General features: G+C 38.6%; 2 protein-coding genes across 3 annotated transcripts in view; both read left to right on the forward strand.

Annotated features, from left to right (window-relative positions):
• Window positions 1-634: 634 nt before the first annotated feature.
• The window catches only part of Ets65A (DNA-binding protein D-ETS-3), a 90212-nt gene continuing 64473 nt past the window's right edge, over window positions 635-26373 (forward strand). For both annotated transcript variants that reach the window (XM_034983345.2, XM_069508932.1), the window contains exons 1-3: window positions 635-995; window positions 3019-3389; window positions 11298-11384. In XM_034983345.2, the coding sequence (XP_034839236.1) occupies window positions 991-995; window positions 3019-3389; window positions 11298-11384 (463 nt within the window). In that variant the 5' untranslated portion in view covers window positions 635-990. The remainder of the gene's footprint in view (window positions 996-3018; window positions 3390-11297; window positions 11385-26373) is intronic.
• LOC117995335 (dynein regulatory complex protein 11-like) lies at window positions 22527-25319 on the forward strand. The gene has a single exon (XM_034983343.2). The coding sequence runs from the start codon at window positions 22614-22616 to the stop codon at window positions 25317-25319; it is 2706 nt and encodes a 901-aa protein (XP_034839234.1). The 5' UTR covers window positions 22527-22613.

A 26373-nucleotide genomic window follows, 5' to 3' on the forward strand; every position in this document is an offset into this window, starting at 1 on the left:
TTATGATTCATAGTTTTTGAGTTACTTATCGTGCAAAATGTAGAAAAAATACGATTGTAGTAAGGAGCCCTCCTTGCGCGAGCCTGACTCGCACTTGGCCAGTTTAAAAAAAACATAAACTGAGTTTTCTTATCAGGCCCATAGTTATTAGCGATCACTGTCCACTCCAACCTTTCTTCTGTCTTTTAGAACCTATTTCATCTCTTGCAACACGCACTGTTCAAAGATTTTGGTCTACAGGTGCTGGTACGTACCTAATATATATATATTTTTTTTTTATTCCATTAATATTTATTCATATTTAGTATCTTTTCTTTTAAATCTAATCTATGTTCAGGTTAGTCATGGCATAGGGCTGCGTGTCTCAGAAAATAGTGTCTAAGACACTATTCACAGACTATTATAGCCTAGTCTTTCTTATCAGGCACATAGGTGATCATACTCGGTAAGTAGACAGTAAAAAATCAGGGCTATGCTCACGTGTAAAGTACAGTTCAATTTGAAAAGTTTCCGCAACTCTGTGGTCAAACTGAACGGCAAATATAAATTGGTTATACGACACATTTCCCTTACGCCGGATGCAATCAATTTGAATGCTATGGCGCGGCGCAAGCGCTGTACAGTCGTCGGAAGGACATCATAACGGTATCATCATATCCTTTTCTGGGAATTAAAAAAATCTATTTAAGATGTTTATCCGTTCGTGTAAATTGATAAAATTATGTAGACTACCTGAAACTAAATGTGGTGAAATTTAGTGAGCGAATGGTGACCGTTTATTTAAACTCTTGGTGCTTTAGTGCTGCAATCCGTTATAATGTTCAATGGTTCTTGATAAGAATATATAAGGGAGATCCTGAGCATCCTGTATTGTGTTGGGTTTATGTATTGGCAAGTGGTATCACTGAAATGTGATACCACCTGTAAGACGCCACCACGGAAAATAATAAGAAAGACGAAAAGCGACCTAAACGTAAAAGAATTTCCGACATGAGGTAAGATTGTAAGGCTGCCTGTCCACTGTTGCGGAGCTAGGTAACGGAGCGGAGCAAGAAAGTGATGCGACACGGTTACGGACTGTGTCCGTCCATAGACGCGTAGCTAAGTAGCAGAGCGAGGCGAGAAAATAAAGGTATCATTCCGAAGCTGTCACCAGCTGTCACAGCGCTGTCGCGGCACTACTGGTCCCCATACAATCTCTATAAGCTATGTCGCGGCAGCAATATAGCGGAACATTGCTGCCTAGCTCAGAATGTAATGTCATATAAGCTTATAGAGATTGTATGGGAACCGCGACAGGACTGTGACAGCTGGTGACACCACTGTTGCGGCAGCACTGCTGCGTGCAGCGTGGTTCGAAATCATACCTTAATGCGGAGCGGAGTTGCGAGCACGCGACAAGTTCTGCCCGAAATTACCGCTTTCCCAATCCACTTCTCCACTCCGCTTCCCCGCTCTGGGTTAAAATGTTTGATGTTTTAAACTAATCCGCAAATCCTTGTCCACTGAAGTGCAGCGGGAGTTTTATGCAATTCTATTGGTTAATATTTGTACAACTCCGCTCCGGTCCTCTCTTTTTCGCACCACTGGACAGGCAGTCTTAAAAGCCTGCTTTTGCCTACTACACAGCACATCATGAATCTTTCAAAGGTCATGTCACATACAATGCGCAACAAACCCGTGGCAAACGCGGCTTGTAACTTTTCTTTGCCGATTACCTACCGAATTGGAAAACTGCAAAACTCCTACCAAAATCAGGAAAAAAGGCACATTTACAGAATGAAGCGTGCTAGAAGAAATGCTGTTGTAGTTGTAGTTGCGTTGACACAAATTATCGCAATCTACGATGTAATTTGCTAAAAAAAGTTTTTCGTATCAAAAATTTAGCACGCGTATGCGCGCATTCAGTGTTCTACCAAGTTACTGTTTTTGCGCTTTGTTTGCGAATTGGTCTGGTGAAAGTAGTAATCAGTACCCTTATTATAAATGCGAATGTGTATTTGTTTGTTGGTTTGTCCTTCACGTCGCAACGAAACGACGGATTGACGTGATTTTTTGCATAGATATAGTAAAAGACCTGGAGAGTGACATAGGCTACTTTTTATCCTGGAAAATCAAGATTTCCCACGGGATTTTTAAAAAACATAATTCCACGCGTACGAAGTGGCGGGCATCAGCTAGTAGGTACATCATAAAAATACTGACAACATGTTGATTATCAAGGTAACATGAGATCGTTTAGCGGTACATCCGCGATATGTTCAATTTATACTAATATTAAAAATACCAAAGTGTGTTTGTCTCCAAAAAAGAGCAACCGCCGAGTTTCTTTCTGGTTCTTTTCGATAGGAAAGGCATTCCGGACCAGTGGTAGATGCAGCTGACGATTCAAAAATACATACTTGCAAAAGTTTAATTGAATAAAAATATTTTTTAGTTTTATTTTATTTTAGCTGTCTGTTACATTTTCACAGTCGTTTTGACGGCTTAACTTTTTACGTTAGGTACAGATAGATAGCTTGCATCCTACAGACGGATATGACATATAGGCTACTTTAAAATCAAAGTTCCAATGAGACTTATAAAAAACCTAAATTCATGGCGATGAATTAGTCTGGACGTCATATACCTTTCACTATCACACTACCGATCCTTATTTAGGTTATTATATCTTCTTCTTCTTCAAGTGCCATGTCCTACCGGAGGTTGGCAATCATTAAGGCTAACGTGTTAAACCACTGGCGAAGGTTCTTGAGCCAGGATATTCGTCTACGGCCAGGTCTATACGTCTGCCTTTTATCTTGCCCTGTATTATAAGCTGCAGTAGATCGTATTTTGGGTTGCGCATAACATGGCCCAGATATTCGAGCTTTCTCCTTTGCACACATTTGAGTAACTCAGTGGACTTCCCCATTCTTTGCAGCACGGTGGTATTGCGTACATGATCTCTCCATTATAGGTTATTATATAGGTAGGTTTATTCTTTGAGCATTTGCCAATGTAACTTTTTTATTTCAGGATCGACATACGTGGAGTAAAATTGGCCACGGCACTCCGTAACGGAGTCAAAGCCGCGATGTATGAAAGTAGCTGCTCATACGGAGGAGGTCTTGAACTCAAACGAAGTGCATTGAAGGAAGACCCCTGGCCCACAGCAGAATGGCCGCCGTATTGTTTACCACAGTCCACATTCGAGCAGCTGAAACAGAGTGTAGAAAAGGCAAAGGCAGCTTTACAGGACAGATCAGGTCTCTTGGGTACTGCGACGGCGTTCGGTGACTTTTATGGGGGACAGTTGGGGCAAGACACGACCAGCGCGAACCTAGGCTTCATACGGGCGAGGAAAGATGACTCCATGATAGGATCTGTAGATAAAACCAAAGGACTAGGTAAGAAAGCCTTCTGTACATTTTGTGTTTTCCATAGAAATAGTTTGCTTGGGCGGAATTTTTTTCGGCGGTTCCGTACCTCAAAAGGAAAAACGGAACCCTTATAGGATCACTTTGTTGTCTGTCTGTCTGTTTGTCTGTCTGTCCGTCTGTCTGTCAAGAAACCTACAGGGTACTTCCCGTTGACCTAGAATAATGAAATTTGGCAGGTAGGTAGATCTTATAGCTGACATTTGGGGATAAATCTGAAAACCGTAAATTTAGGGTTAGATCACACAAAAAAAATTAAATTGTGGTCATGAACTAATAATTAGTATTTTCAACTTTCGAAGTGAGATAACTATATCTAGTGGGGTATCATATGAAAGGTCTTCACCTGTATATTCTAAAATAGATTTTTATTTATTTTTATGCATCATAGTTTTTGAATTATCGTACAAAATGTCGAAAAAATACGACGGTAGTACGGAACCCTCATTGCGCGAGCCTGACTCGCACTTTGTCGGTTTTTTTTAAAACTACAATACTTATAGGCTTGCGCTTGACTGCAATCACACCAAAAAGTAGGAGATGATGCAGCATAAGGTGGAACGCGTGGCGCGCCTGCCTAGGTGTTTATTCACTTTGGAAGTGGTCCTCACGGGAAGTGGTCATATCGGGAAGTGGTCATAACGGGTTGTGGTCATACGGGGAATGGACAAACCGGGAAGTGGTCATACTGGGAAGTGGTCATATTGGGAAATGGTCGTAACTGACCCAAACGTTTTGAAGGTACCAATATTATAGCTAGCTTGTTTAGTGGGGGGTCTATGTTATAGTGAAATCCCAGATTCTTTATACAGCGCTTTGAGCTATGCGTTGGTATTTATCAGTCAGTCAGTTCCTCCATTTGCATTACAAAGAAGATGAAGAACTCTCAGGGCAACGAACGAAAGTTAGCGTACGAAAACAATCCGCACCTGCCAGCGTGGTCGACTAAGGTCTAAATCTCATTCTGAGAGAAGACCAGCGAGGGGTTAATAATAATATGATGATGATATTTTATTTATTTATTCAGATAAAAGTTAGCCCTTGACTGCAATCTCACCTGGTGGTAAGTGATGGTACAATCTAAGATGGATGCGGGCTAACCTGGAAGGGCTATGGCAGTTATTATTAAAGCCATACCCCTTTGGTTTCTACACGGCATCGTACCGGAACGCTAAATAGCTTGGCGGCACGGCTTTGCCGGTAGGGTGGTATCTAGCCACGGCCGAAGCCTCCCACCAGATGATCTTCTTGAGGTGATAAACAATTTAACATAGATAAATCGTTGTACAAACTCAAACTAGGATTGTAATTCTGTATGCAATATTCCAGTCATTAATGCAAAATACAAAAAGTTTTATTTACAAGACAATGAAATGTCTGTCGTACCCGTCGCACCTATTAACAGAGATAATATTTGTTCACATCGTACAGAATTGAATCGATTGTTTTGCTGCCAACGTTATAAGAGACTTTATACCTATGAGATAGGGTTGAGTTTCGGTTAGCCGGTAGTTAAACTCTTTCAGATTAAGGCTAGGGAGGCTGTAGGTACAGGAGGCAAGGTGGGGAATTTCTTGTAGAGATAACAATCACTCTCAAGGGAGCGAGGGGGCGTGCAGGATTTACCCTGCGGTTGCCATGGCAACGCGCCCGCCCACTTGCCCTGGATCATCGCGAAGCCTTATAAATACAAGTTGCGAAAATAAAATTTTATTATCTCCATTCAGTTCATTACTTCGAAGCCTACCTTCCTACCAAGGGGGTCGTTCCTCGGACCTTAAGGACGGCGATGGGACTTTGGTTTAAGGAGCTGATTCTCATCGATGCATTTCAAAGGGCTTAAGGCGCTGTGGGGCGCTGTGGTGCCGTGATTAACTAATCAGTTTCCGTCTCTCTCGCACATTCTAACATTTTCAATGATTGTGAAAGAATCAGTAGGTACACTTCTAACAAAATCTGGCTCAGCCAAGTCCTAAAAAATACTACTACGTTCATTTTAGACATATCATTATCGTAATAATATATCTAGTTTTGATAGAGAAAAATGACGAGTTGGCAATCGGGGTATGAGGCGGAGGGACGGACGCCCCGCACACCTGCACATCACCTGCGCTATCCCACACCGGGTTGGCGCGGGGGCTGTGGGGAGCAGGTGTGCAGAGCGTTCCCACCCCGATTGCCATGTAGACCTGTCGCGTACTATATATGTCTGTAAAGAAAAGTTGACGACACTTTGCCCCGGTAATAAAGAACAGCAGCAGAATCATTATTACCTTAGAATTCTATTGTAGCTTCCCGCAAGTTTCAACAATAAAGTTTCAACTTTGAATGAACGATGTGCGAATGCACGGGTAATGAATAGATAGATAGATAGGAAATATTATTATTTATATAAAAAGTCAACCGACAGTAATAACTTTTTTACGAGTTCACCATTGTGCGGTTTTATTTTTGTAAAATAATTCGAAATAATATAAAAAAACCCAAAGATAAAAACTCTTTCATTCGCCCAGTTAAATAGCTCTCGTTTCTATGTCAATTAAAAATATATACATAATAATTTTGTTTAAATTTTAATGGTCTGAGAGCCCATAGGCAAGTTTGATGAGGTGCTTGAGATAAAGCTGAGGTAGCCTTTCTGTGTTGGTTGACTTTTGTAACAGCGACTTGCCAAACGTTTGGAAGTTTTGAATTAGGCATAGTTGGAACTGTCAGATATAAGTCTCTTTAATCACCTGCTATTGTTACAAAAATAAAGCAGGTTTGTTAAGTTTTGATTGCAGCCAAGTGCTAGTCTCAATAGAATCATTAACATCTTGTAGCTATAAAACAGCGCACACCCCTATTTAATATTCTCCATTTCCTCTGTATTGAGGAGAAGAATTACAAGTGGTATGCATATGGTTCGCAACATATACCAGCATTAGGTAGAATATTTTTTTTTACCAGGTAATACCCAGAGGCATTGAGCTATTTAAACTGCGGAAAACAGTGCTCGTGTGCCTTCATGACTTTGCTCATCGAGACAGATCTCTAAATACTTATAGCAGAAGTGAAATCAAAGTACTATCTTAGCCTAATAACCACCCTTCAAGCTTTGAGCTTTCCCAAGCAACTTTACAAAATTTGCTACTTGCTCTTAGACCTTTACGTTGAATAAAAGGAAAATCTTTTATGCTAAAATGTGAAAGGTCTAAGTGACAAAAGGGTTGCGAGACAGTAAAACCCGAAGCAAGAAAACAATGAACTGAAAATCTTTTTTAATGTAAATTTTCGCGAGACGCCATTTTCGTCACGAACAATGTAGAATGTTCAATATTTTGGAGTATTTTTATATTCGTATTTTTGTGGAATCGAATTATCTTTATGGAGGTTTTTATTAAACCTATATAAACATAGACTACCCCATTAACCACCCATTAACGATAAATCCCTTTGACAGTGATATTCTATTATAATAACTAACAAACAAGTATTAATCACTACTTCAACAGTAAACCCTTCATAATTACCTTTATAAAAGCTAGATCCTTTTTTAAGGACCTTTCATCCCGTCTCGCGGAATCCACGGGGGACCGGAGGGCTGGCAGTTACCTCGGTCAGCATATTAGTCTGGCCATTCAACGAGGTAACGCTGCCAGCGTTCTGGGCACCCTGCCTCGTTGCGGTGGTTTAGATGATATTTTCGTTATAAGTTATAAGTTTGGTATTTTTGTTTTTGTATTAAAAATTATTGTTTATTATTGTCAAATAAATAATACTTTATAAAAACAATCCCAATTTTTAGAGTTCCAAACTGAAGGGTGCCAACCTCCGCTGTCCGTCCGTCTGTCTGTCGACGGTCAGTATCTCATGAACCGTAATAGATAAACAGTTGAAATTTTATTATCAATAAGTATTACCGCTATAACAAAAAATAATAAAGAAATCAAAATGGCTGGCATGCAAATAAAAAATAAGTATTATATAAAAAATAAAAATAAGTATAAAAAAATAAATATAATATAACTCTTGTACGATGGTATGGAACACTTAATGTGCGAGTCCGACTCGCACGTGGCCGGTTTTTGCTATTTCAACAACTCTACCTAATTGTATATCTATTCTTAGGTGGTATCGTAATTTCTTTGTATCGCGAGCGTCTTTTTATAGCGAGCAACGGTTTGATAAACACGAATTCAGAATAACAAACAAGGAAGCGAACCGAGCGAAACTTATTTACATAATATTCAAATAAGTGCAAAAATCTACGCGCCTCGGTCGTGTTCGACCCTAATCTTATAGTCATTAAGAGCAACATATTAAAATTTATAAGCCCCGGAGGGCTAACTAAAGAGTTGTTAACACGAAAATGATTACGGCACGCCCTTACGCCCTCGGGAACTCAAAACGTTTGTTTCATTCGCTCTCGATCTGTACGCTTAGTACAAGTTTGCATATCTCGACAACGTGTGAATCAGCGGTGCGAATAAAAATAAAGAAGAGTGAATAGGTACCTTGGCTAGCGTGCTCTATCTTACGCTGCATCATCACCTGCTTTGGTGTGATGATGACTATTTACTCAAAAAAAGACGAGTTCAATAAATGACTATTTACTTTAAAAAATATGGGTTCAATAAAAACTGCCGTATCCCTCCAAGTTACTCTGCTTCCACCTTAGAATGCATCATCATGCACCGGTGAGATTGCAACCAGTGCCAACTTGTAATGGAATAAAAAACACTCATACTAAAGCTATGTTAGTACGTCCGCTCTCGATCGCTAATCTCCTAGAATCGTCATCAATTATGATGCCGTACTTTAGATCGGTATCGCGATAAAATATATTTCAATAAATCACGTTGCAACTGGTCTGATACGCGTATATTGATTTTTTTAATGTTTATAGCGTAAAGGGCTGGGGTTCGTTGTTTTGTAATTTATATTCATTAGCGAACGGGGCTCGGTCCCGGGCTAACTACATAGTCGTTCACGTATCCGATATACTGATTTCAATCGTTCCTATGATATTACTCCAAAATTGGATTGAATCACCTTGGCTTTTGCATAGGTAGCCTTAGAGTACACTAAGGGTGTGTTTCTACTGAAGTGTGTTCTTTGGACCAATCTGTTTATTGTTAGATAACATTTTTCCTCGGAAAAATTTCTAAGTTATGGTGAAAGTTGTATTGAAATCCAATCAAAAGTTTATTAAAGCCAAGCAAACACGGATTACGACTTTGTACTATTTCTGTTTTTCTCAACGGTGTGTGAAGCCTGCCAATCCGCACTTGGTGGTGGTTGGTGAACTCTTCGCATTCTAAGAAAAGACCCGTTCTCAGATAGTGGGGCATATAGAGTAGATTCCTTCTGCATCAATGGAGCCATCGATGGGTTGAGATGATGATGGTATGTTAGATAGTTTCTTATAATATGATGATGAATGGCAAAACAATTTACTAGTGAAATTCAGAATATTACCAATAAGTACAGAACTGCAGAGGCAGGAAACAGAATGAAAATTAAAATGTTGAGTACGAGTTATAAGATAATAATATTATTACAGCTGTGATAGCCTAGTGGTTAGGACGTCCGTCTTCTAATCGGAGGTCGGGGGTTCGATCCCGGGCACGCACCTCTAACTTTTCAGAGTTATGTGCGTTTTTATTAATTAAATATTACTTGCTTTAACGGTGAAGGAAAACATCGTGAGGAAACCTGCATGCCTGAGAGTTCTCCATAATGTTCTCAAAGGTGTGTGAAGTCTACCAATCCGCAAATGGCCAGCGTGGTAGACTATGGCCAAAACCCTTCTCACTCTGAGAGGAGACCCGTTCTCTGTAGTGAGCCGGTGATGGGCTGATCGAACAGTGTGTGTTGCCAGTGATGACATATGGATCCGAGACATGGTCGCTAACTATGGGTCTCATAAGAAAGCTCAGATTCACTCAGCGGGCGATGGAGAGAGCTATGTTTGGAGTTTCTCTACGTGATCAAATTAGAAATGAGGAGATCCGTAGGAGAACTAGAGTAACCGACATAGCTCAACGGGTTGCGAAGCTGAACTGACAATGGGCAGGGCACATAGTTCGTAAAACCGATAGACGTTGGGGTCCCGAGGTGACCTCGCACCGGAAGACGCAGTGTCGGAAGACCCCCCACTAGGTGGACGGACGACATCAGGACGAGTCGCAGGGAGCCGCTGACCGTGGCGTGTGGAAGTCCCTACAAGAGCCCTTGTCCAGCAGTGGACGTCTATCGGTTGATGATAATGATGATGAATATTATTATTAGGTATAGGTTACAAGCATAAAGAGCGAATAAAGGGTGGTCTAAAATCAAAAAGCACAATTAAAAATGTTAACACCACTAAGCCAATAAAACCATCCGCAAACGAAAGCTCTCACAAGCATCCCCCGGATTATAGCTACAAACAAACAATTATTGTACAATCAATAGCCACTCGCGCGTGAAGTATAAATCAGGGACGATAATGGGTCAGATTGAGTGACATCATTTCTAGTTCCATATCCTCACAATAGATGGCGCACGACTATGATGCGCGCGCGCACCGCGTTTGTTATGTCAGCTATTTCATGGGAACCGTGGCGAGGACAATGAGCCCTTAATTGCGCGAAAGGAACACCAGTAATGATTCTCCATCCCCCTCGCTGAAGATTTATGTGTTCTGCTCGACCCACGAAGTGCCTCAGCATATTTATACAATAAATAAGTAGTTGCAAAACATATTGCGCCGAGTGATGCCGATTCGGGGATGATGCATTAACTTTTTATACGCGTGGGAGAGTTCGAGTTCATTTCGTTTTTGAAAATAATGACTTGTTTATTTGCAACTCAATTATCTTAAAATAAGTGAAAAACTTGTTTACTTTGGTAAACTAATTTTTTTGTCTTGATCTACGAGTAAACTTTTTACAAAATTAATGATGTTATTAAGTAGGCAGGATCATTTAAATAGTGGTCTTTTTTTCATAATATTTACAACTAGCTGATGCCCAAGATTTGGTTCGCGTGGATTTGGGTTTTTTAAAATCCCGTGGGAGCATATTGATTTTCCAGGAAAATGACCTGTGTCACTGTCACCCTAAAAATCTTTATCTATACCCATACAAAAAACCACGTCAATCCGTTGCTTTGCTACGATGTGATTAAAAGACAAACCAACCCAGAAACACACTTTTACATTTGTAACATGTATTAATAGTGTATTCCAATCAAAACCAATCCATCAGCCTGTTTGCGTCCACTGCTGGACATAGGCCTTTCCAAGAGCACGCCACCAAACACGGTACTCAGCCTTCCTCATCCACCCGCTCCCCACCACCTTACCGTAATCGGGAATAGCAGGGCTGCCGGGAACTGGGGGCCTTTGTCTGTTGGCGCTGCTCATTAGAAGTAATGCCCATACTGACCACGCTGCTGGGCAGGCGGGTTGGTCAGCGCAGGGCTGTAGGCCATTTCGCACCAGTGACGCTGCTGCCCGTCTCTGGCCTGTGTTATTTAAAGCCAAGCCATTTGGAATGGTTATCCGCCATTCTTCGGTCGTCATATCCTCGTTCGCTGATTCGCAGGGGGCACCGCGTGCAGGTGAGGTTGACATTTGGGGTGTTAAGATGTTAGTACACCCCCTTACCCCCCTAGTGTATAGTAATAGTGTATTATCACTATGATAATGTTACGTATTTTCTAAAATGAACGCACCTGCTCGTTTGCTCGCTATCTCTAATAAAAAAAATTAAGACGGCCGCCATGAAAATTGAAAAACTTAAAAAGTGTTATTTCTTGCATTCGGAACTCTGTGTGTGAATCCGACTCGTCTTTGACCGGTTTTTAAATACTTTATGTTTGAAACTTTATTATACATAGAAAATGTTTCAGGTTCAGAAAAACTATCAGGTGGATTGACGAAAGGATATTCATCATCTTCAGCCTTGTCCGATACGCTGAGGTCTACAAAATGTGCAGGTCAGTAATAAAATAAGTCATTTTTCTTTTAAAATTTGAAGCCAATAAAATGTATACTTTGTGATGATTCGTCCTTTTGGCAAGTGATAAAAATCTACTCAAAAGCTTAAGGTTTATAATGTACTAGCTTATGCTCGCGACTTCATCCACGTGGACTATGTTTCAAACCCCTGTTTTACCCCGTTAGGGGTTAAATTTCCAAAAATTCTTTCTTAGCGGACGTCTCCGTCATAATAGCTAATTATCTGCATGCCAAATCTTAGCACGACCCGACCAGTAATTTGAGCTGTGCGTTGATAGATCAGTCAGTCAGTCAGTCAGTGAGTCAGTCAGTCACTTATATATTCTTTTTATATATTTAGATTAAATCTTAAACCTCATCACCACGGAATCGAACCCCCGACCTCCGATTAGAAGGTGGACGTCCTAACCACTAAGATATCACAGCTTCAGAAAACATTATTCATTATTAATTTACTCTATGAAACCTAAACACTTGCAAAAGTTTATTTGAATAAAAATATGTATATTATATTCTATGTTAGATATCTAGGCAGGTACTTAGCTTAAAATATCCACCCAGGTTAGTACGTGACAGGTCGAGATGACAATCGGGGTATGAGGCGGGGGGACACCCGCATACCCGCACGTCATTCATGTTATCCCGCACGGAGTGCACCCGCACAGCCCCCGATTTGTATCTCGAATTGTCGCGTACTATGGATAGTTATTGATTTGGATCTAAGAAATAGTTTTGTTGTGTTCTGTTTTTATTTGAAAATAGGAAATCTCAGTTCAAACATTAAAATCAAAGTAGCTATTCTCCGATATTTTTGATATAGTATACCTAGATAAATATAATAAATATAAAATATTCATCCATAATACCTTTATGGCGCATTTTCCCATAAAACGAGCGAGTGCCAAAGTTATCTCTTTATCGCGTAATTTATTTCTATGATGTTACCGAGTATTCCACATGCGGGTAAAATCCTACCTTATCACGATAAACTAACAGTCCATTATCCAATGAAATATCATTTCTACCTACAGTGCCATCTTCTATGTAAATACCCCTCCCCGTTAGTTATCTCGCCTCGGTGACGTCAACGCACCCTTATTAATGACGTCACGCCCCACCGAACATGGTTTTCCAAATAGTGACACCATGTCTTCATGATCATCCTTCACTTCTATAGATTCGTGATTTTATTTCCTTCTCTGATGAATCAAGTAGGAGGTACCTACGAAAATAATTATCACGAAAAATATTTGAGAAATCTTAATAACATATTCTGGGAGAAACCTTGAAAATTAAATCGACTCTGGTCTGATGACATACTTTGAATATAGCTAGTAACTACTAACAAAGACACAACATGGCTACATAAAACTGTAGATGTAGGTTGAATTCAACATCCTCTATTTAGTTTTTCGCACTAGAGCCATCAAGTTCCATATTTCAAAAGGAAAAAAGGAACCCTCATTTCGTTGTCTGTCTGGCAAGAAACCTACAGGCATCGACTTATATATTACATCGTATGGACAGGGTTATTGAACAAACAAAATGGCACCAACTCATTGGTGCTATAGCACCAATGCAACCTCGGTGACGTCTGGATTTCAAACGGGTCGTTCATTAGTATCTAGGACTAGGATCTAGACTAGGAAAGACTGGCTTCCCATAGCACAGGGAATCCTAGTTTGGGGGCCTTGCTACTACCAGGGTTATGTACTTATATATACCTTATAAATTTTTATCAAATAAAGATTATATTATATTATATTATAGGAGGTGGCGCTGATTTTTTAGTTTCTAAACGGTGCAAAATTTTGTACGCCTGGGCATATTTTGTCATTTATATCGATGCCTACAACATTTGTTAAGGTTATACATCTATCGGCACTCCAAGGTTTATTAACATAAGCATATATATACCTAGGTACCTTGAAGTTTTTACCTCTCCCACAATCGGCCTACGTGCCTAAATAAGTTTTCTTCAAAAAAATTGTTGGAAACGGCGATCAGTGAATTGTAGCGTACAGAAACACAAGGATCAAAGTTGCGTCGATTTTGAATTCGAGATATGAAATTACGCAAAACGATTGCTACAATTATTAGATGAGAAGCCAAAGTACTAACCGGAGCATGAATTCAAAGCGAGCACGGCAATTAAAAGTTACCGGAGCCCTGTCAAAGCGGGCGTTAGTTCGCTTGATGGCTCGGTTAAATAGGAGCTAGGTATCTTTGCATACAGGCAGTTCACGATTCCTTTCATCTGTCGCGTTACAATGGGTTTGAATTTAATGTTGCATTAGCCATTTATGCGCGTGGCTGCCATTTTAGTGACGTCAGCACTAGACTGAAGATTCGAGCTGATGGTATATTTTATTTCATTTGACGTCAAAATGACGTCACTTCGATGTTAATGAGACATGGTTTGCGGGACTTATAACGCGTAGACATCTGGCGTAGACCCTGTGTAGCGTAGGCCGTAGGACTCGACAAGGATCCCACATTATAAAAGTGCACTACAAAAACAAAACCATTGCCGCCACTTTTATGATTGTAAAAAAAGTTGTGAATTTGTATCGTGGAATACTCAGAAGTTTCTTACGCATTGTATATCAAATTTTGTACTCTGTCTCGCTCACTTTCATGGGCTTATAATTGGATACATACTGCCCAGCCAATGAAATGCATTTCATCGCCGCATTCGTTTTGTTTCAATTTTTGCGAGTCGTGCGATATTGCAGCATGCCACAAAGCCGCATGTTTATTAGTTTAAAATTCAATTGTCAGCCGACTGCCATGCCATAATATTGCAATTCTACCATATGATTTAACCGCCTGCCGCATGCTGTCCGGAAAGTTTCATTTCAGTTTGTGCCGTATTGTCGTAAATTGTTGCTCCGACTTAAGCAATTTTGATGTAATTAATTATGTAATTTTTTGTATGTTTGTAAGTGCATTAACTTTTAACATTAATAACGACTCGCTATTTTATCATCATCATCATTAACCGATAGACGTCCACTGCTGCAAATAGGTCTCTTGTATAGGGCCCTCCATACGCCACTTTCTTGCGCCGCCTGAATCTAGCGGCTCCCTGCGACTCGTCTGAAGTTTTCCGTCCACCTACTAGGGGGTCTTCCGTTGCTACGTCTTCCGGTGCGAGGTCGCCATTCCAGCACCTTGGGACCCCAACGTCTATCGGTTTTACGAACTATGTAACATTCCCTTTAGGTCGTCAGCTTTGTTATCCGTTGAGCTATGTCGGTTACTCTAGTTCTCCTAAAGAGCTCCTCATTTCTGATTTGATCACGTAGAGACTAAACTAGCGGCACGCTATGATGGCCGGTTTGACGTTTGTCCGCTCATGAAGTTCCGTATTAATTGATAACGACTTTGAAGGAAATAATTGTATTACTTTATTGACGATAGTGATGTGCAGAGATTCATAAATTTTATCGAATGTAGTTTTAGGTTTAGGACTCAAAATTTATTTATTAAATTGATTTCTTAAATGTATACAAGTGTAGAAAAATCAGTTTGCACCATTTAAGGGGTGAATGTACTTGTGAATATGAACAATTTTCACTATGTGGACAAACCTCTGAAATCGCAAAAAAATATCAATAAATTTTTAAAAATGGAATCTAATACGATCGTCACATAGGATCGCTGGCTAGCACAACTACTACCTCCGGCAAACTCGCGTCAATGCTCAATGCAAAACAAAGCAGTTTCGAATTGACGTTGCTTCGAAAAGTATAAACTGTCAGTGCAATGCGATTGTGATATAGTTTTGACCTGGCTTTGGATTTCAAATATTGATACTGCATTACTGTTGACCCTTGCTCGTTAATTTGGACTCTGTTCAAGCCCTTTGTTGTGGATTTCGTCGATATGACCGAACGTACGCAGAGAACTGTTCTAAATAGTCAGACACGTGAGTTCCTAATACGCCTTCGTAACTATTTCGATCGTGAAGCTCAAAATGGAGGGCCAATTTTACCTATAACGTCAGTGGTTGAACGCGTAGCTGATGCGCTTAATATTGGACAACGAACTGTTAGACGGATAACTAAAAAAAAATATGGCGAGACTGGCACAGAAGAAAATAAACTTCACACACCAAAAAAGAGAAAACGAGCAAAACCAGTCGTAGGCATCGATAGCTTTGATGCCGATGCTATCCGAAGACATGTTTACGGCTACTATTTACAGAAGGAGTATCCAACAAGAAAAAAGTTGGTGCATTCACTGAAGGAAGCTGGATTATTCTTCGGTGGGGAAAGTTCTTTAACGAAGATTTTGAAGACCATTGGATTTCGATACAAAAAATGTAACAAACGCAAAATATTGATGGAAAGATTTGATATAGCGATGGCAAGGTATACTTTTTTACGGCAAGTGAAAGAAATCAAAAATTGGCAAAATGTTGTGTTCTTGGATGAAACATGGCTTAATGCTAACCATACTGTAGGCCGTTCTTGGAACGATGACACAGCAGCATCTACTTCCAAAGTTCCTGTAGGAAAAGGATCGCGACTTATAATTTGTCACGCCGGAACCATCAACGGGTTTGTCGAAGGTTCTCTCATGGCTTTTGCGTCAAAAACCACTGGAGACTATCATGAAGACATGAATGGAGAAAAGTTTACTGAATGGTTTACCTCAATGTTGTGTAGCCTCCCTGAACCATCTATTATAATTATGGACAACGCCCCATACCACTCGATGCAAATTGACAAGCCACCTGCCCAATCCCAAAAGAAAGCTGATATCGTCGCATGGCTTCGTAAAAATGGCGTAGATGCAAACATGAATATGTTAAAAGCGGAATTAGTACGTCTTTTAAAAGAAAACAAACCAACCAAGATCCGATACGTCATTGACGAAATAGCATTAGAACATGGGCACAGAGTTATACGGTTACCGCCTTACCATTGTGAGTATAATGCGATTGAGTTGGTGTGGGCTCAAATTAAGGGATATGCTGCAAGACACAATACAGAACCCCCATTTACCACAAAAAAAATGCTAAAATTATTAGAAGAAGCTTGTGAACATGTGACTAAAGGAGACTGGGAAAAGGTTGTGAATAGAACTGTTAAATTAATAAGGGAAGATTATGAAAGAGATGTGAAAATAGATAATATTATAGAAAACGAACATATAATTATTAATGTATGTGATGATAGCAGTGACGACAGTGAAAATAGTAGTATGGACGAATCTGATTAATTATGGCCTTTTGTGGCACCTTTTTCGGTATCTTTTGTATTCATATGTTTCTTGTGTGCATATAAAGTATGTATATTCATTTTCGTTCAAATATTCAGTTCGTTCAAATAAATTAAATAAACATATACATTTTTGTTTTATTAAACCTATTTAATCAGGTACAAAAACAAAACTTAATTGTTTTTTGTTCGAGAATAAATTGACATTCCACATCACTATTGTAATGTGTCAAACCGGCCATCATAGCGTGCCGCTAGTGTAGTTACTTATTTTATATATCTATAAAATATTTTTGATTGTTACAAAATTAAGCAAAAACCCTAAAATTGGGTAGTCTCTCGTATTCACCACCGCGCCGGTCGTTCAGACCCGTAACTAAACAGGGACACGCGCCGTCACATGTTGCTTGGTAATTAAGAGCTCTCCAGATTTGAGTGCATTACATTATTCTATTCGATACGTTGTTGAATGCTCTTTTTAGAAAAGCTGTGTTCAAAAGTATACTCGTTCGTCGTCGTTAAAAATAATAGACGGTCAGATTCTTTGATAAATAATTACACTACTTAGATATTATATCATTACCTGGAAGAGATCACATGGTAGTGATAAGGTCGTCCTTTGTTTTAAAGCATATCCTGTATTTTTTAATCTTTGTCATAGTATTAAGCAATAGAGATGTTTTAAATTAAATTATGTCATATACAAAATTTTACAGAAAAAGTAACCGCTTCGAGTTTATTTTGTTAACAGCAAATCCAAAAAACATATTAGCACAAAAATGCGGTTCCCTCCAAACAATTTTTAAGAAAGTGTTTTTACGTACACTTCAAGGAAATTTCTGAATACTTTTCTTCTTGTATGCTTTTTAAAAGACACAGATAGCCAAAAAACTTTGTTCGTAAGATTTTTGCCATAAATTACTACACGATCATTTAAAATACGTAAAGGTTTAAAAAGTCGGGTCGAAGTCGGGCTTTCATTTTAAAATTTCATTTGGTGTCAAAATAATAAATAAGTGAGTAGTCACCTTTTTCGTTTATATATTTAGATTAGTATTCGCAAGATAATAATATATAAAGTAGGTATACAAAAATATGTAGATACTAGACTGTTCCTTGTACAGAACATCATCACTATGTTGGTGGTTAAATAACAAACATTTCAGATCATAATCACTTCTCTATCTACACAGAATGGAATGGGGTCTAATGGGCACCACCGCGCGTATCAGATTCGACGCGTGCTCGCATATCGCAAATTTACGGTGACAGGCGTGCATCGTTGAGATTTTTTCTCAGCGAGTGCGGTACAAAAGACACACGCAAATATTTTAGGGTTGACTTAATTCAGTAATTGTTATACGCGCTTCCTTATTCCTTTTTAGGGTTCCGTATCTACAGAGAAAAAAACAGTTAAGTGCAAGTCAGACTCGCTTGCCGAGGGTTCCGTATTACAGTCATATATTTTTTTTTACATTTGGCAAAGACACATGCAATATTTAAGGGTTGACTTAATTCAGTAATTGTTATACGCGCTTCCTTATTCCTTTTTAGGGTTCCGTATCTACAGAGAAAAACCAGTTAAGTGCAAGTCAGACTCGCGCACCGGGAGTTCCGTACTACAGTCATATTTTTTTTACATTTTGCACGATAAATCAAAAACTATTAAATAAAAAAAATATAGAAATCTGTTTTAGAATGTACAGGTACAGAAGCCCTTTCATAATATGATACCCCACTTGGTATATAGGTACTTATTAATCTTACTTTGAAAGTTGAAGATACTAATTATTTGTTCATGAACATATTTTTTTTGTGATGTAAGTGTGGATCATGTGTGGACATAAGTTTTTAAAAGATTCCCTCTGGAATGCTTTGATTTTTCGGGGTGAAAAGTAACCTATGTAGATACTTATTCATTGAGGGGGTATAAGATATCTCCATTATTATATTGCAAACTAGCTGACCCGGGTAACTTCGTAGCGCCTAAAAGTCGATTCTTTAATTTTTAAAATTTTTCTCCCCGTAAGAACCATCCTCGTACTTCAAGGAATATTATTAAAAAATAATTTAGCGAAATCGATTCAGCTGATGTTTTCGAGATTTGTGCTTGGCAACACATTCAGTGATCATTTTTATATATAGAGACTAGCGTATGCTCGCGACTTCGCGCGTGGATTACACAAATTTCAAACCCCTATTTCCGCCCCTTAAAGGTTGAATTTTCGAAAATCCTTTCTTAGAGGATGCATACGTCATAATAGCTATCTGCATGCAAAATTTCAACTTGATCCGTCCAGTAAGTTGAGCTGTATTGATAGATCAGTCAGTCAGTCAGTCAGTCACCTTTTCTTTTTATATATTTAGATTACAATGCAGTAATATCCTAATACCAATTTGACTGAATACTGTATAGGTACAGTAATTAACATTGCCCATTTCGGCTAGATTTCAGATATTAGACAAGGCAAGATAATAATATAGATAGACAATTCGGTCAATCCCGTCTTTATTGTTCAGTCAATCATTATGTCGTTCGGTTCCGCTACTCCAGACTCTAACTGGATGGGTGGAGCCGTGTCTAATTTGTCACAAGTCCTGATTTAACACGCTTTGGATAACATCATCATCGCACCGTGAGAAATTACTCTCCATTGCTGGCTCTCTGTTGATTCGTTTTCATTATTGTTGTTATAAAGAGTGATTCCATCGAGCATATGTAGTGCAGGGTAAGATGGAGGTCACCAGAGAGCAAAGACGGTCAACCATGGGATGCTGGATCGACCAAATGAGACTGCTGTTGTCCCTTGCACGAGTGTACCAGGCTGTCAGCCAGAGAGGAGAAATGCCGATGCTCGCGAATCTATTTTCCAGTTTTATTTATTTCGGCTGTAAGTGGAGAGGCAATTCACGGCAATTCTGTAAACAAATACAATAATATTAAAATGTAATGTTTGGTAATGATTAAAATGGGAAAGGCAATCGCCACCAAGCATTTAGTTTACAAACTAATATCATGATCCCTTTTAACCCTCCCCAAACCAGCTTTATTGCCCGAGACAGAGTTAACAAAATTAATGGCTAAATTTTCTACACCCGAAATGAATACATCGTAGGGATACTGAATAAATCATTGTTACGTTGCATTTCGGACGTTGCTGTTTTGATTCGTACTCCTCAATTAGTAAGCGTGGGCGTGGGCTTTCGTAGTAAAAAACTTAGTATTTCCACTTTCAGTGATCTAAATAGGTATATAAAAAAACCGGTCAAATGCGAGTCAGACTCGCGCACTGAGGGTTCCGTAGTACAGTCGCAGTTTTTCGACATTTTGCATGATAAATCAAAAACTATGATTCATAAAAATATATAAAAATCTGTTTTAGAATCCACAAATGAAGCCCTTCCATATGATACCTCATTTGATATAGTTATCTTACTTTGATAATTGAAAATACTAAATTATTAGTTCATGACCACAATTTAATTTTTTTTGTGTGATGTAATCACAAATTCACAGTTTTCAGATTTTTCCCCTGATGTCAGCTATAAGACCTACCTATCTGCCAAATTTCATGATTCTAGGTCAACGGGAAGTAACCTGTAGGTTTCTTGACAGACAGACAGACAGATAACAAAGTGATACTAAGTATAAGGGTTCCGTTTTTCCTTTTGAGGTACGGGACCCTAAAAAACCGGTCAAGGATGAGTTCGACTCGCACACGTTCTATCATACAAGAAATAACACTTTTTTTTAAAGCATGGCAGCTATTTTGAAATGTTTATATTTGTTGTTGCAACAGAAATACACACTCTGAGAAAATTTTAAGTCTCTACCATACTCTCCATATGGCCGGCTGACAAACGGACGGACAGACGAACACACGAAAGGATGGATTGACAGACGAACGGACAGCGAAGGCTTGGTAGTGAAAATCCCGTTCGCACCCTTCGGGTATGAAACCTTAAAAAGTAAATATGTTAGGTACATAATATTGTGTATCAAAAGTGAAAGCATAAAAGTTTTTTAGATTTTTGTTTAATTTTGATATCTTGATATGAATCGCTAAATGTGTTGCTGATCGCAAATCTCGAGAACAGCTGAGCCGATTTCGCTAATTCTTTTTTTATAATATTCCTTGAAGTACGAGGATGGTTCTTACGGAGAGAAAAGTTTTAAAAAATCCTGAAATAAAATAGACTGTTAGCCGATACGAAGTTTGCCGGGGCAGCTAGTTCTTTATGATATCCGTTCTCTCTACAGTAAAATCAAAGATATCTAGTCGTTTCATAACCTACCTAGCGTCGAATCAAATGTCGGTAACATTTGACGCCTGCCAGTGTAGGTGAAACCTCAACGTTTTGTTACAAGTTTCCTAACTAACGTGAACCTTGTCAATGTTATAAAAGTTGAAAAAAATCATAATAATCAATACTAATATTATAAATGCGAAAGTGTGTCTGTCTGCCTGCTAGCTTTTCATGGTCCAACAATCAAACAGATTTTGATGAAATTTAGTACAGAGTTAGCTTACATTCCGGGGAAGGACATTTTATCCCGGCAAATAAAGTTGCCACGGGATTTTTAAAAAACCTAAATCCATGCCAACGAAGTCGCGGGCATCATCTAGTGGTATAAAAATCGCTACCGCTCGTCAGTTGAACCGCTGGCAGAAAAGTGGCACGCGTCATAGTCCGGAAGCGAGAGACGAGCGCGTGCACCGATTCTAATGTTCAATGGAACGTACGGAGGCACACTTGAAACATTTTTATTGTAACCAGCACTGAGGGCCACACCGGCATTGTTAGTCCCCCCACGTTTTAAAGAAAAAGATCTAAGAAATAAATTGCTCGGGAGATTTTGCTAACTACGAGTAATACCTACAAAGCTAGGCCCCGTTCAAAATCTATACTTTCGAAAATACACACTCGATGCGAGTTTCATAGTTCATTCTCGTATTTGTATCCACACAGCATCCACACATTCGAATTTGCAAGAATGAACTTAATTAACAACTCGCAATGTCTAGTCTAGCATATATAAGTCCCGCTAATTGCTACTGCGCGTGGCCGCCATTTTAGTGACGTCAGCACTAGACTGAAGTTTCGAGCTGATGGTATATTTTTATTTCAGCTGATGTCATAATGACGTCATTTCGATGTTAATGAGACATGGTTTCAGCGCAATAGCAATTTGCGGGACTTATACCTAGGTATATTGTGACTTTACATAGAGTAGATTACACTCATCATCATTAAAATTCAGGATTGGCAAACTTGACACACCTTTGGGAACACCATACAGATTTTCTCACGATGTTTTTCTTCACCGTGAAACAAGTGATATTTAACTGCTTAAAACGCACATAACTCTGAAAAGTTAAAAGTGCGTGCCCGAGAACAACCAACCTCCCAAACAGGGGGCCGACGTCTTAACCACTAGGCCATCACATCTCTTTGATAGATTTAGTAGATTGCACTACTTATGTATTTTTATCCCATTCCACGTCACAATTCTTACTGCCTTATTAAAATAATGCCTAATTCTAAGCTGCTAATGAAACAAAATATGATACTTAATAAGCTAAACTGATTCCTAGTTCTATGTACCTAATTGCTAGACTAATTGCTGTACGTTGCTTAGGGTGTAAAAAACTTTATATAATCTAATGTATTTAAATTATAAATATTATTAGCAAGCACTTATAAGTAAAAACTTCTTAATTCGTATTGGTACTAAATATTTATTGTTCTGCTCTCTGTCAAAGTTGTCTCAAAAAATTACCAAATTACCATATTGGATTCATCATGGATTCATCGATCAGGGCTATTTAATTTTGATATTTCTTATCTATTGATTTCTTAGTAGTTGCACCTATATTATTATGTTTTTATAAATGTGAATATTGGATATGATAAATTTATAGATTAGAGGCGAGACTATCGTTTTAACGTATCTTTAAAAAGTAAAACCAATTCATAATGTCTAATAAAACTTATTACGAACAATGGCTCAAAATTAAAAAGAAGCTAGAGGAGGCTATATCTGACGATGGACGTATACAAGATTTAGCAGTCGCATTTGTAGGAATCAAGCCTCAAGCAACTGCAGTTGAAATTGTTGCTCGAGCCTATTGTAAATATTGTGAACTATATAATAAATTGTGTGACTGTTACGATCAAATGGAACAAGTGCAGAGGCGACCTTTCATACGAAATTTAATTGATGCAATAACGTGTCGACTCCTTGAACTTAAATGTACTTTAGAAGAAGTAGAAGTTTTTGAATATACCTATCCTGATAATGCTCTACAACAACTGTTTATGGTTCCTCAGGACATACAAATACTTTGCCCATTTCATTATCCATTCGAAATAAGGCAGGAGGAAATGCAATATATAATAGATCAAATTTTTTCCGGTAACCGAATAGGAGATCCGACACCATCACCATCTGAAATTGAACGCCGTGAACAAGAAAAAATAAAGGAGGAAGAAAGAATACGCGTGGAAAAAGATGCGGAAATAAAAAGGAAATTAGCCATGGGTGAAGATATAAATTCTGAATCCCAATCTGTCCAATTATCACCCGAAGAATTAGAAAAATTGAGTTTGCTACAAGAATATAATAATCACATATGGAATATTCAAAGAATGGAACGATCAAGATCTACTATTAGAGAAAAAACACGTTTATTCAATAAAAACAATAATTTATATCTTGAACTTGCTGGAATTAAAGTGCCACCGGCTAGCGAATATCTAAGAAAAAAGGCAGCAATACTAATACAAACCATATATAGACGTTTTCAAGAACTTAAACGAGAACATTTAAAAGAAAATAAAGTGAAATATAAACTTGGTATGATTATACCATCATGTCCTGAACCATCTGCAGAAGTGCAACTAGAAAAAGTAAAAGAGGTGCGCCGCAATTTTAGACGTAAGTATTATGAAAATTGGTTGCAGGAAAATCTAAAAGAAAATAGTCGCGTATTTAAGTTAAGAGAAGGAGATATCATGGAGGATATATCCACAGAAATTAGGGATTGGCTACAAAGTTGGTATCAAGAAGTACGTGTTTTTGATGAATTCCCTTACCCCGAAGAAGGAGGTTCTATTCTAATAGTAAAAGGTGAAACATTTACATTAGATGAGTATATTGAGTGGCGGTCAGCGGAAGAAAAGAGATTAAAAGCAATGGAAGGGCAACAAAAATCTAAAGAGGAAATTAAAGCTGAAAAAATAGCAGCTCGTGAAGAAGAAAAGAGATTGAAACTTGAAGCTAAAAGAAGAGAAGAAAAACTTTTACTTGATTATAAAAAACAACGGCTTAATCCAGATAAAGATCCTGGAGTTTACTTTAAAATCGGTAAACATTTTGAACCTATTCGTGAGACTTGGAATAAATATGAGAATCAATGGAAAAATATAGACAAAAAAGATGCACCGTTAGATGTAATAAAAGGATTTATAATGAATATTATTACTGAAAATGCATACCAAGATATACAACTTAAACTCCGTCCAATTGTTGATGAATTAATGAGGATTGAATTAAAAATTCTTAAGGCCGCTCTGAAAAAGGACTACCAAGAAGCTGGTGTAAGCCTACCTTTGATTAAAAAAAGGAAAAAACCCAAAAAGGCCAAACCACCTAAGCCAGAAAAAATACCACCAGCTACTATGTTTCAAGCATTAGTAGATCAAGGTATCGTAAGAAAATATCCCCACACAACACTTGATGATTTCTGGGCGGACCGAAATTATGCTGCAGCTGATACACGTGCTATACCTTGGACACCCAGTTTTCCTCCACCTTGTTTAGGTGATGTCAAAGAACAAGTCAGAATTCGGTGTCTTCTCACACTTGGATCTTCATGTCCCAATGCAGTCAGAAATCAACTCATAGTTGGACCAAAAGCCTCCGGTAAAAGAACCCTGATATATGCATTAGCAACAGAAACAAACTCCATTCTAATTGACTTATCTCCTATGAATGTATATAATAAGTTTCCTGGTCCTAAAAATTTAAAAACTATGTTTAATTATGTTAACAAAATTAGCAGATTAATGCAACCTAGCATTATTTTTGTTGACAATGCTGATAAGATTTTTTGTAAAAAAGTTCCGAAAGAAGAGAAGGCTTTCGATCCTAAGCGACTTCAAAAAGATTTTTTCAAACAAATAATTAAACCCATAAGTCCCAGTAACGATAAAATTTTGGTTTTGGGTACAGCTGCAGAGCCATGGTTGGCAAATGGTCGACAAATGTATAAAGCGTTCCCTTCGTTGATTCTTATGCCTAGATCTGACTATGGTAGTATATCGTACATTCTAACAAAAACTCTAATGAAGTATCATGGCGTGAATCGTGACTTCAATGTTCATAGTTTGGCTCAGGTTTTAAGAGGATATGATATAAATAGCATCAAGAAATCTATAGAATCTTTAATGTCCAGCGACCGTATAGCTAAACTCCCTTACAAACCTCTAGAGCCAAAGGAAGTTATCGACGCAGTTTTGGAAAATCCAGCCACCTTGTTTACTGACCAGAACGACTACAACATGACGTACAAACAGTGGTACGAGTCATACTCGCCATGGGGTCAAAAGTATCTGGATTATCTATTTATGTTAGAATCTCAGCTCAATTACAAACTAAAAGCAGAGAAAAGGAAAAATTAATCCCGTAATAAAATCACTTTAACAACTTTTCAAAGTATTATTACAAGTTGTTTTTTTTATTGATGGATTCATATAAGCGTTGATAGCCTTTGATCCCGGATCCGTTATTGCTCAAAAATTTTGAAGCTATGTACGTTTCAGGGGTGACGGAAAACATTGTGAGGAAACCAGCATGCCTGAGAGTTCTACATAATATTCTCAAAGGTGTGTGGAAATCACTCACGGTTAAACGCTAAAATATTTAGATGTACTATAAATACAATTTTTTTTTATCTGATATTCTATCTATCTGCTAGATTTTCAGGGCTCATCCGTTAAACGGATTGTAACGAAATTTGGTACAGTGGCATTCCGGGGAAGGGCATACGCTACTTTTATTCCGGAAAATCAAAGAGTTCTTACGGGATATTTAAAATACCTAAATTGACGCCGGCCAACTCGTGGGTATGATATATTTGGTACAGGGACGGATTGCATAATATATCAGAAGAGAGGAATTTATAAATTTAGGCAACATTTTCGAGGAGTTGTTTGATCTCATTCCACCCTCCTTTTTCTACAACCGCACCGCACGCCACCGCAATCAATTCCACCCTCACCACCTGGGTTTCTGGAGCACTTCGACCACCCGTTGTGCCAGATCCTTTTCTCCACGCACATGCGAACTGTGGAATCAGCTCCCTTCGGCGGTGTTCCCTTTAGATTACAACATGGGGTTATTCAAGGGGCGGACCAACAAATTCCTAAAAGGCCGGCAACGCATCGGCGGTTCTTCTGGTGCTGCAAATGTTTATGGGCGGCGGTAATCACTTAACTTCAGGTGACCCGCCTGCTCGTTTGCTCGCTATTGCTATTAAAAATAAAATATATCCCCGAAAATCAAAGAGGTCCCACGGGATTTTTGAAAACATGAAACTTACGCGGACGGAGTCGACGGTATCATCTAGTAACCAACTCAATGCTCCGCCCTTCGCGCACTTGGTTCGAGTAGAATACTTTTATGGTTGGGTCGTTCCAGAGAACCCGCGAAAAAAATCTTAGCTGTTGATAATAA

The sequence above is a fragment of the Maniola hyperantus genome, chromosome Z (genome assembly GCF_902806685.2).
Source record: "Maniola hyperantus chromosome Z, iAphHyp1.2, whole genome shotgun sequence".
Lineage (NCBI taxonomy): Eukaryota > Metazoa > Arthropoda > Insecta > Lepidoptera > Nymphalidae > Maniola > Maniola hyperantus.

What these genes read in the sequence shown, in the direction of transcription:
- LOC117995335 (XM_034983343.2), top strand. Translation starts at nt 22,614, where the DNA reads ATGTCTAATAAAACTTATTACGAACAATGGCTCAAAATTAAAAAGAAG.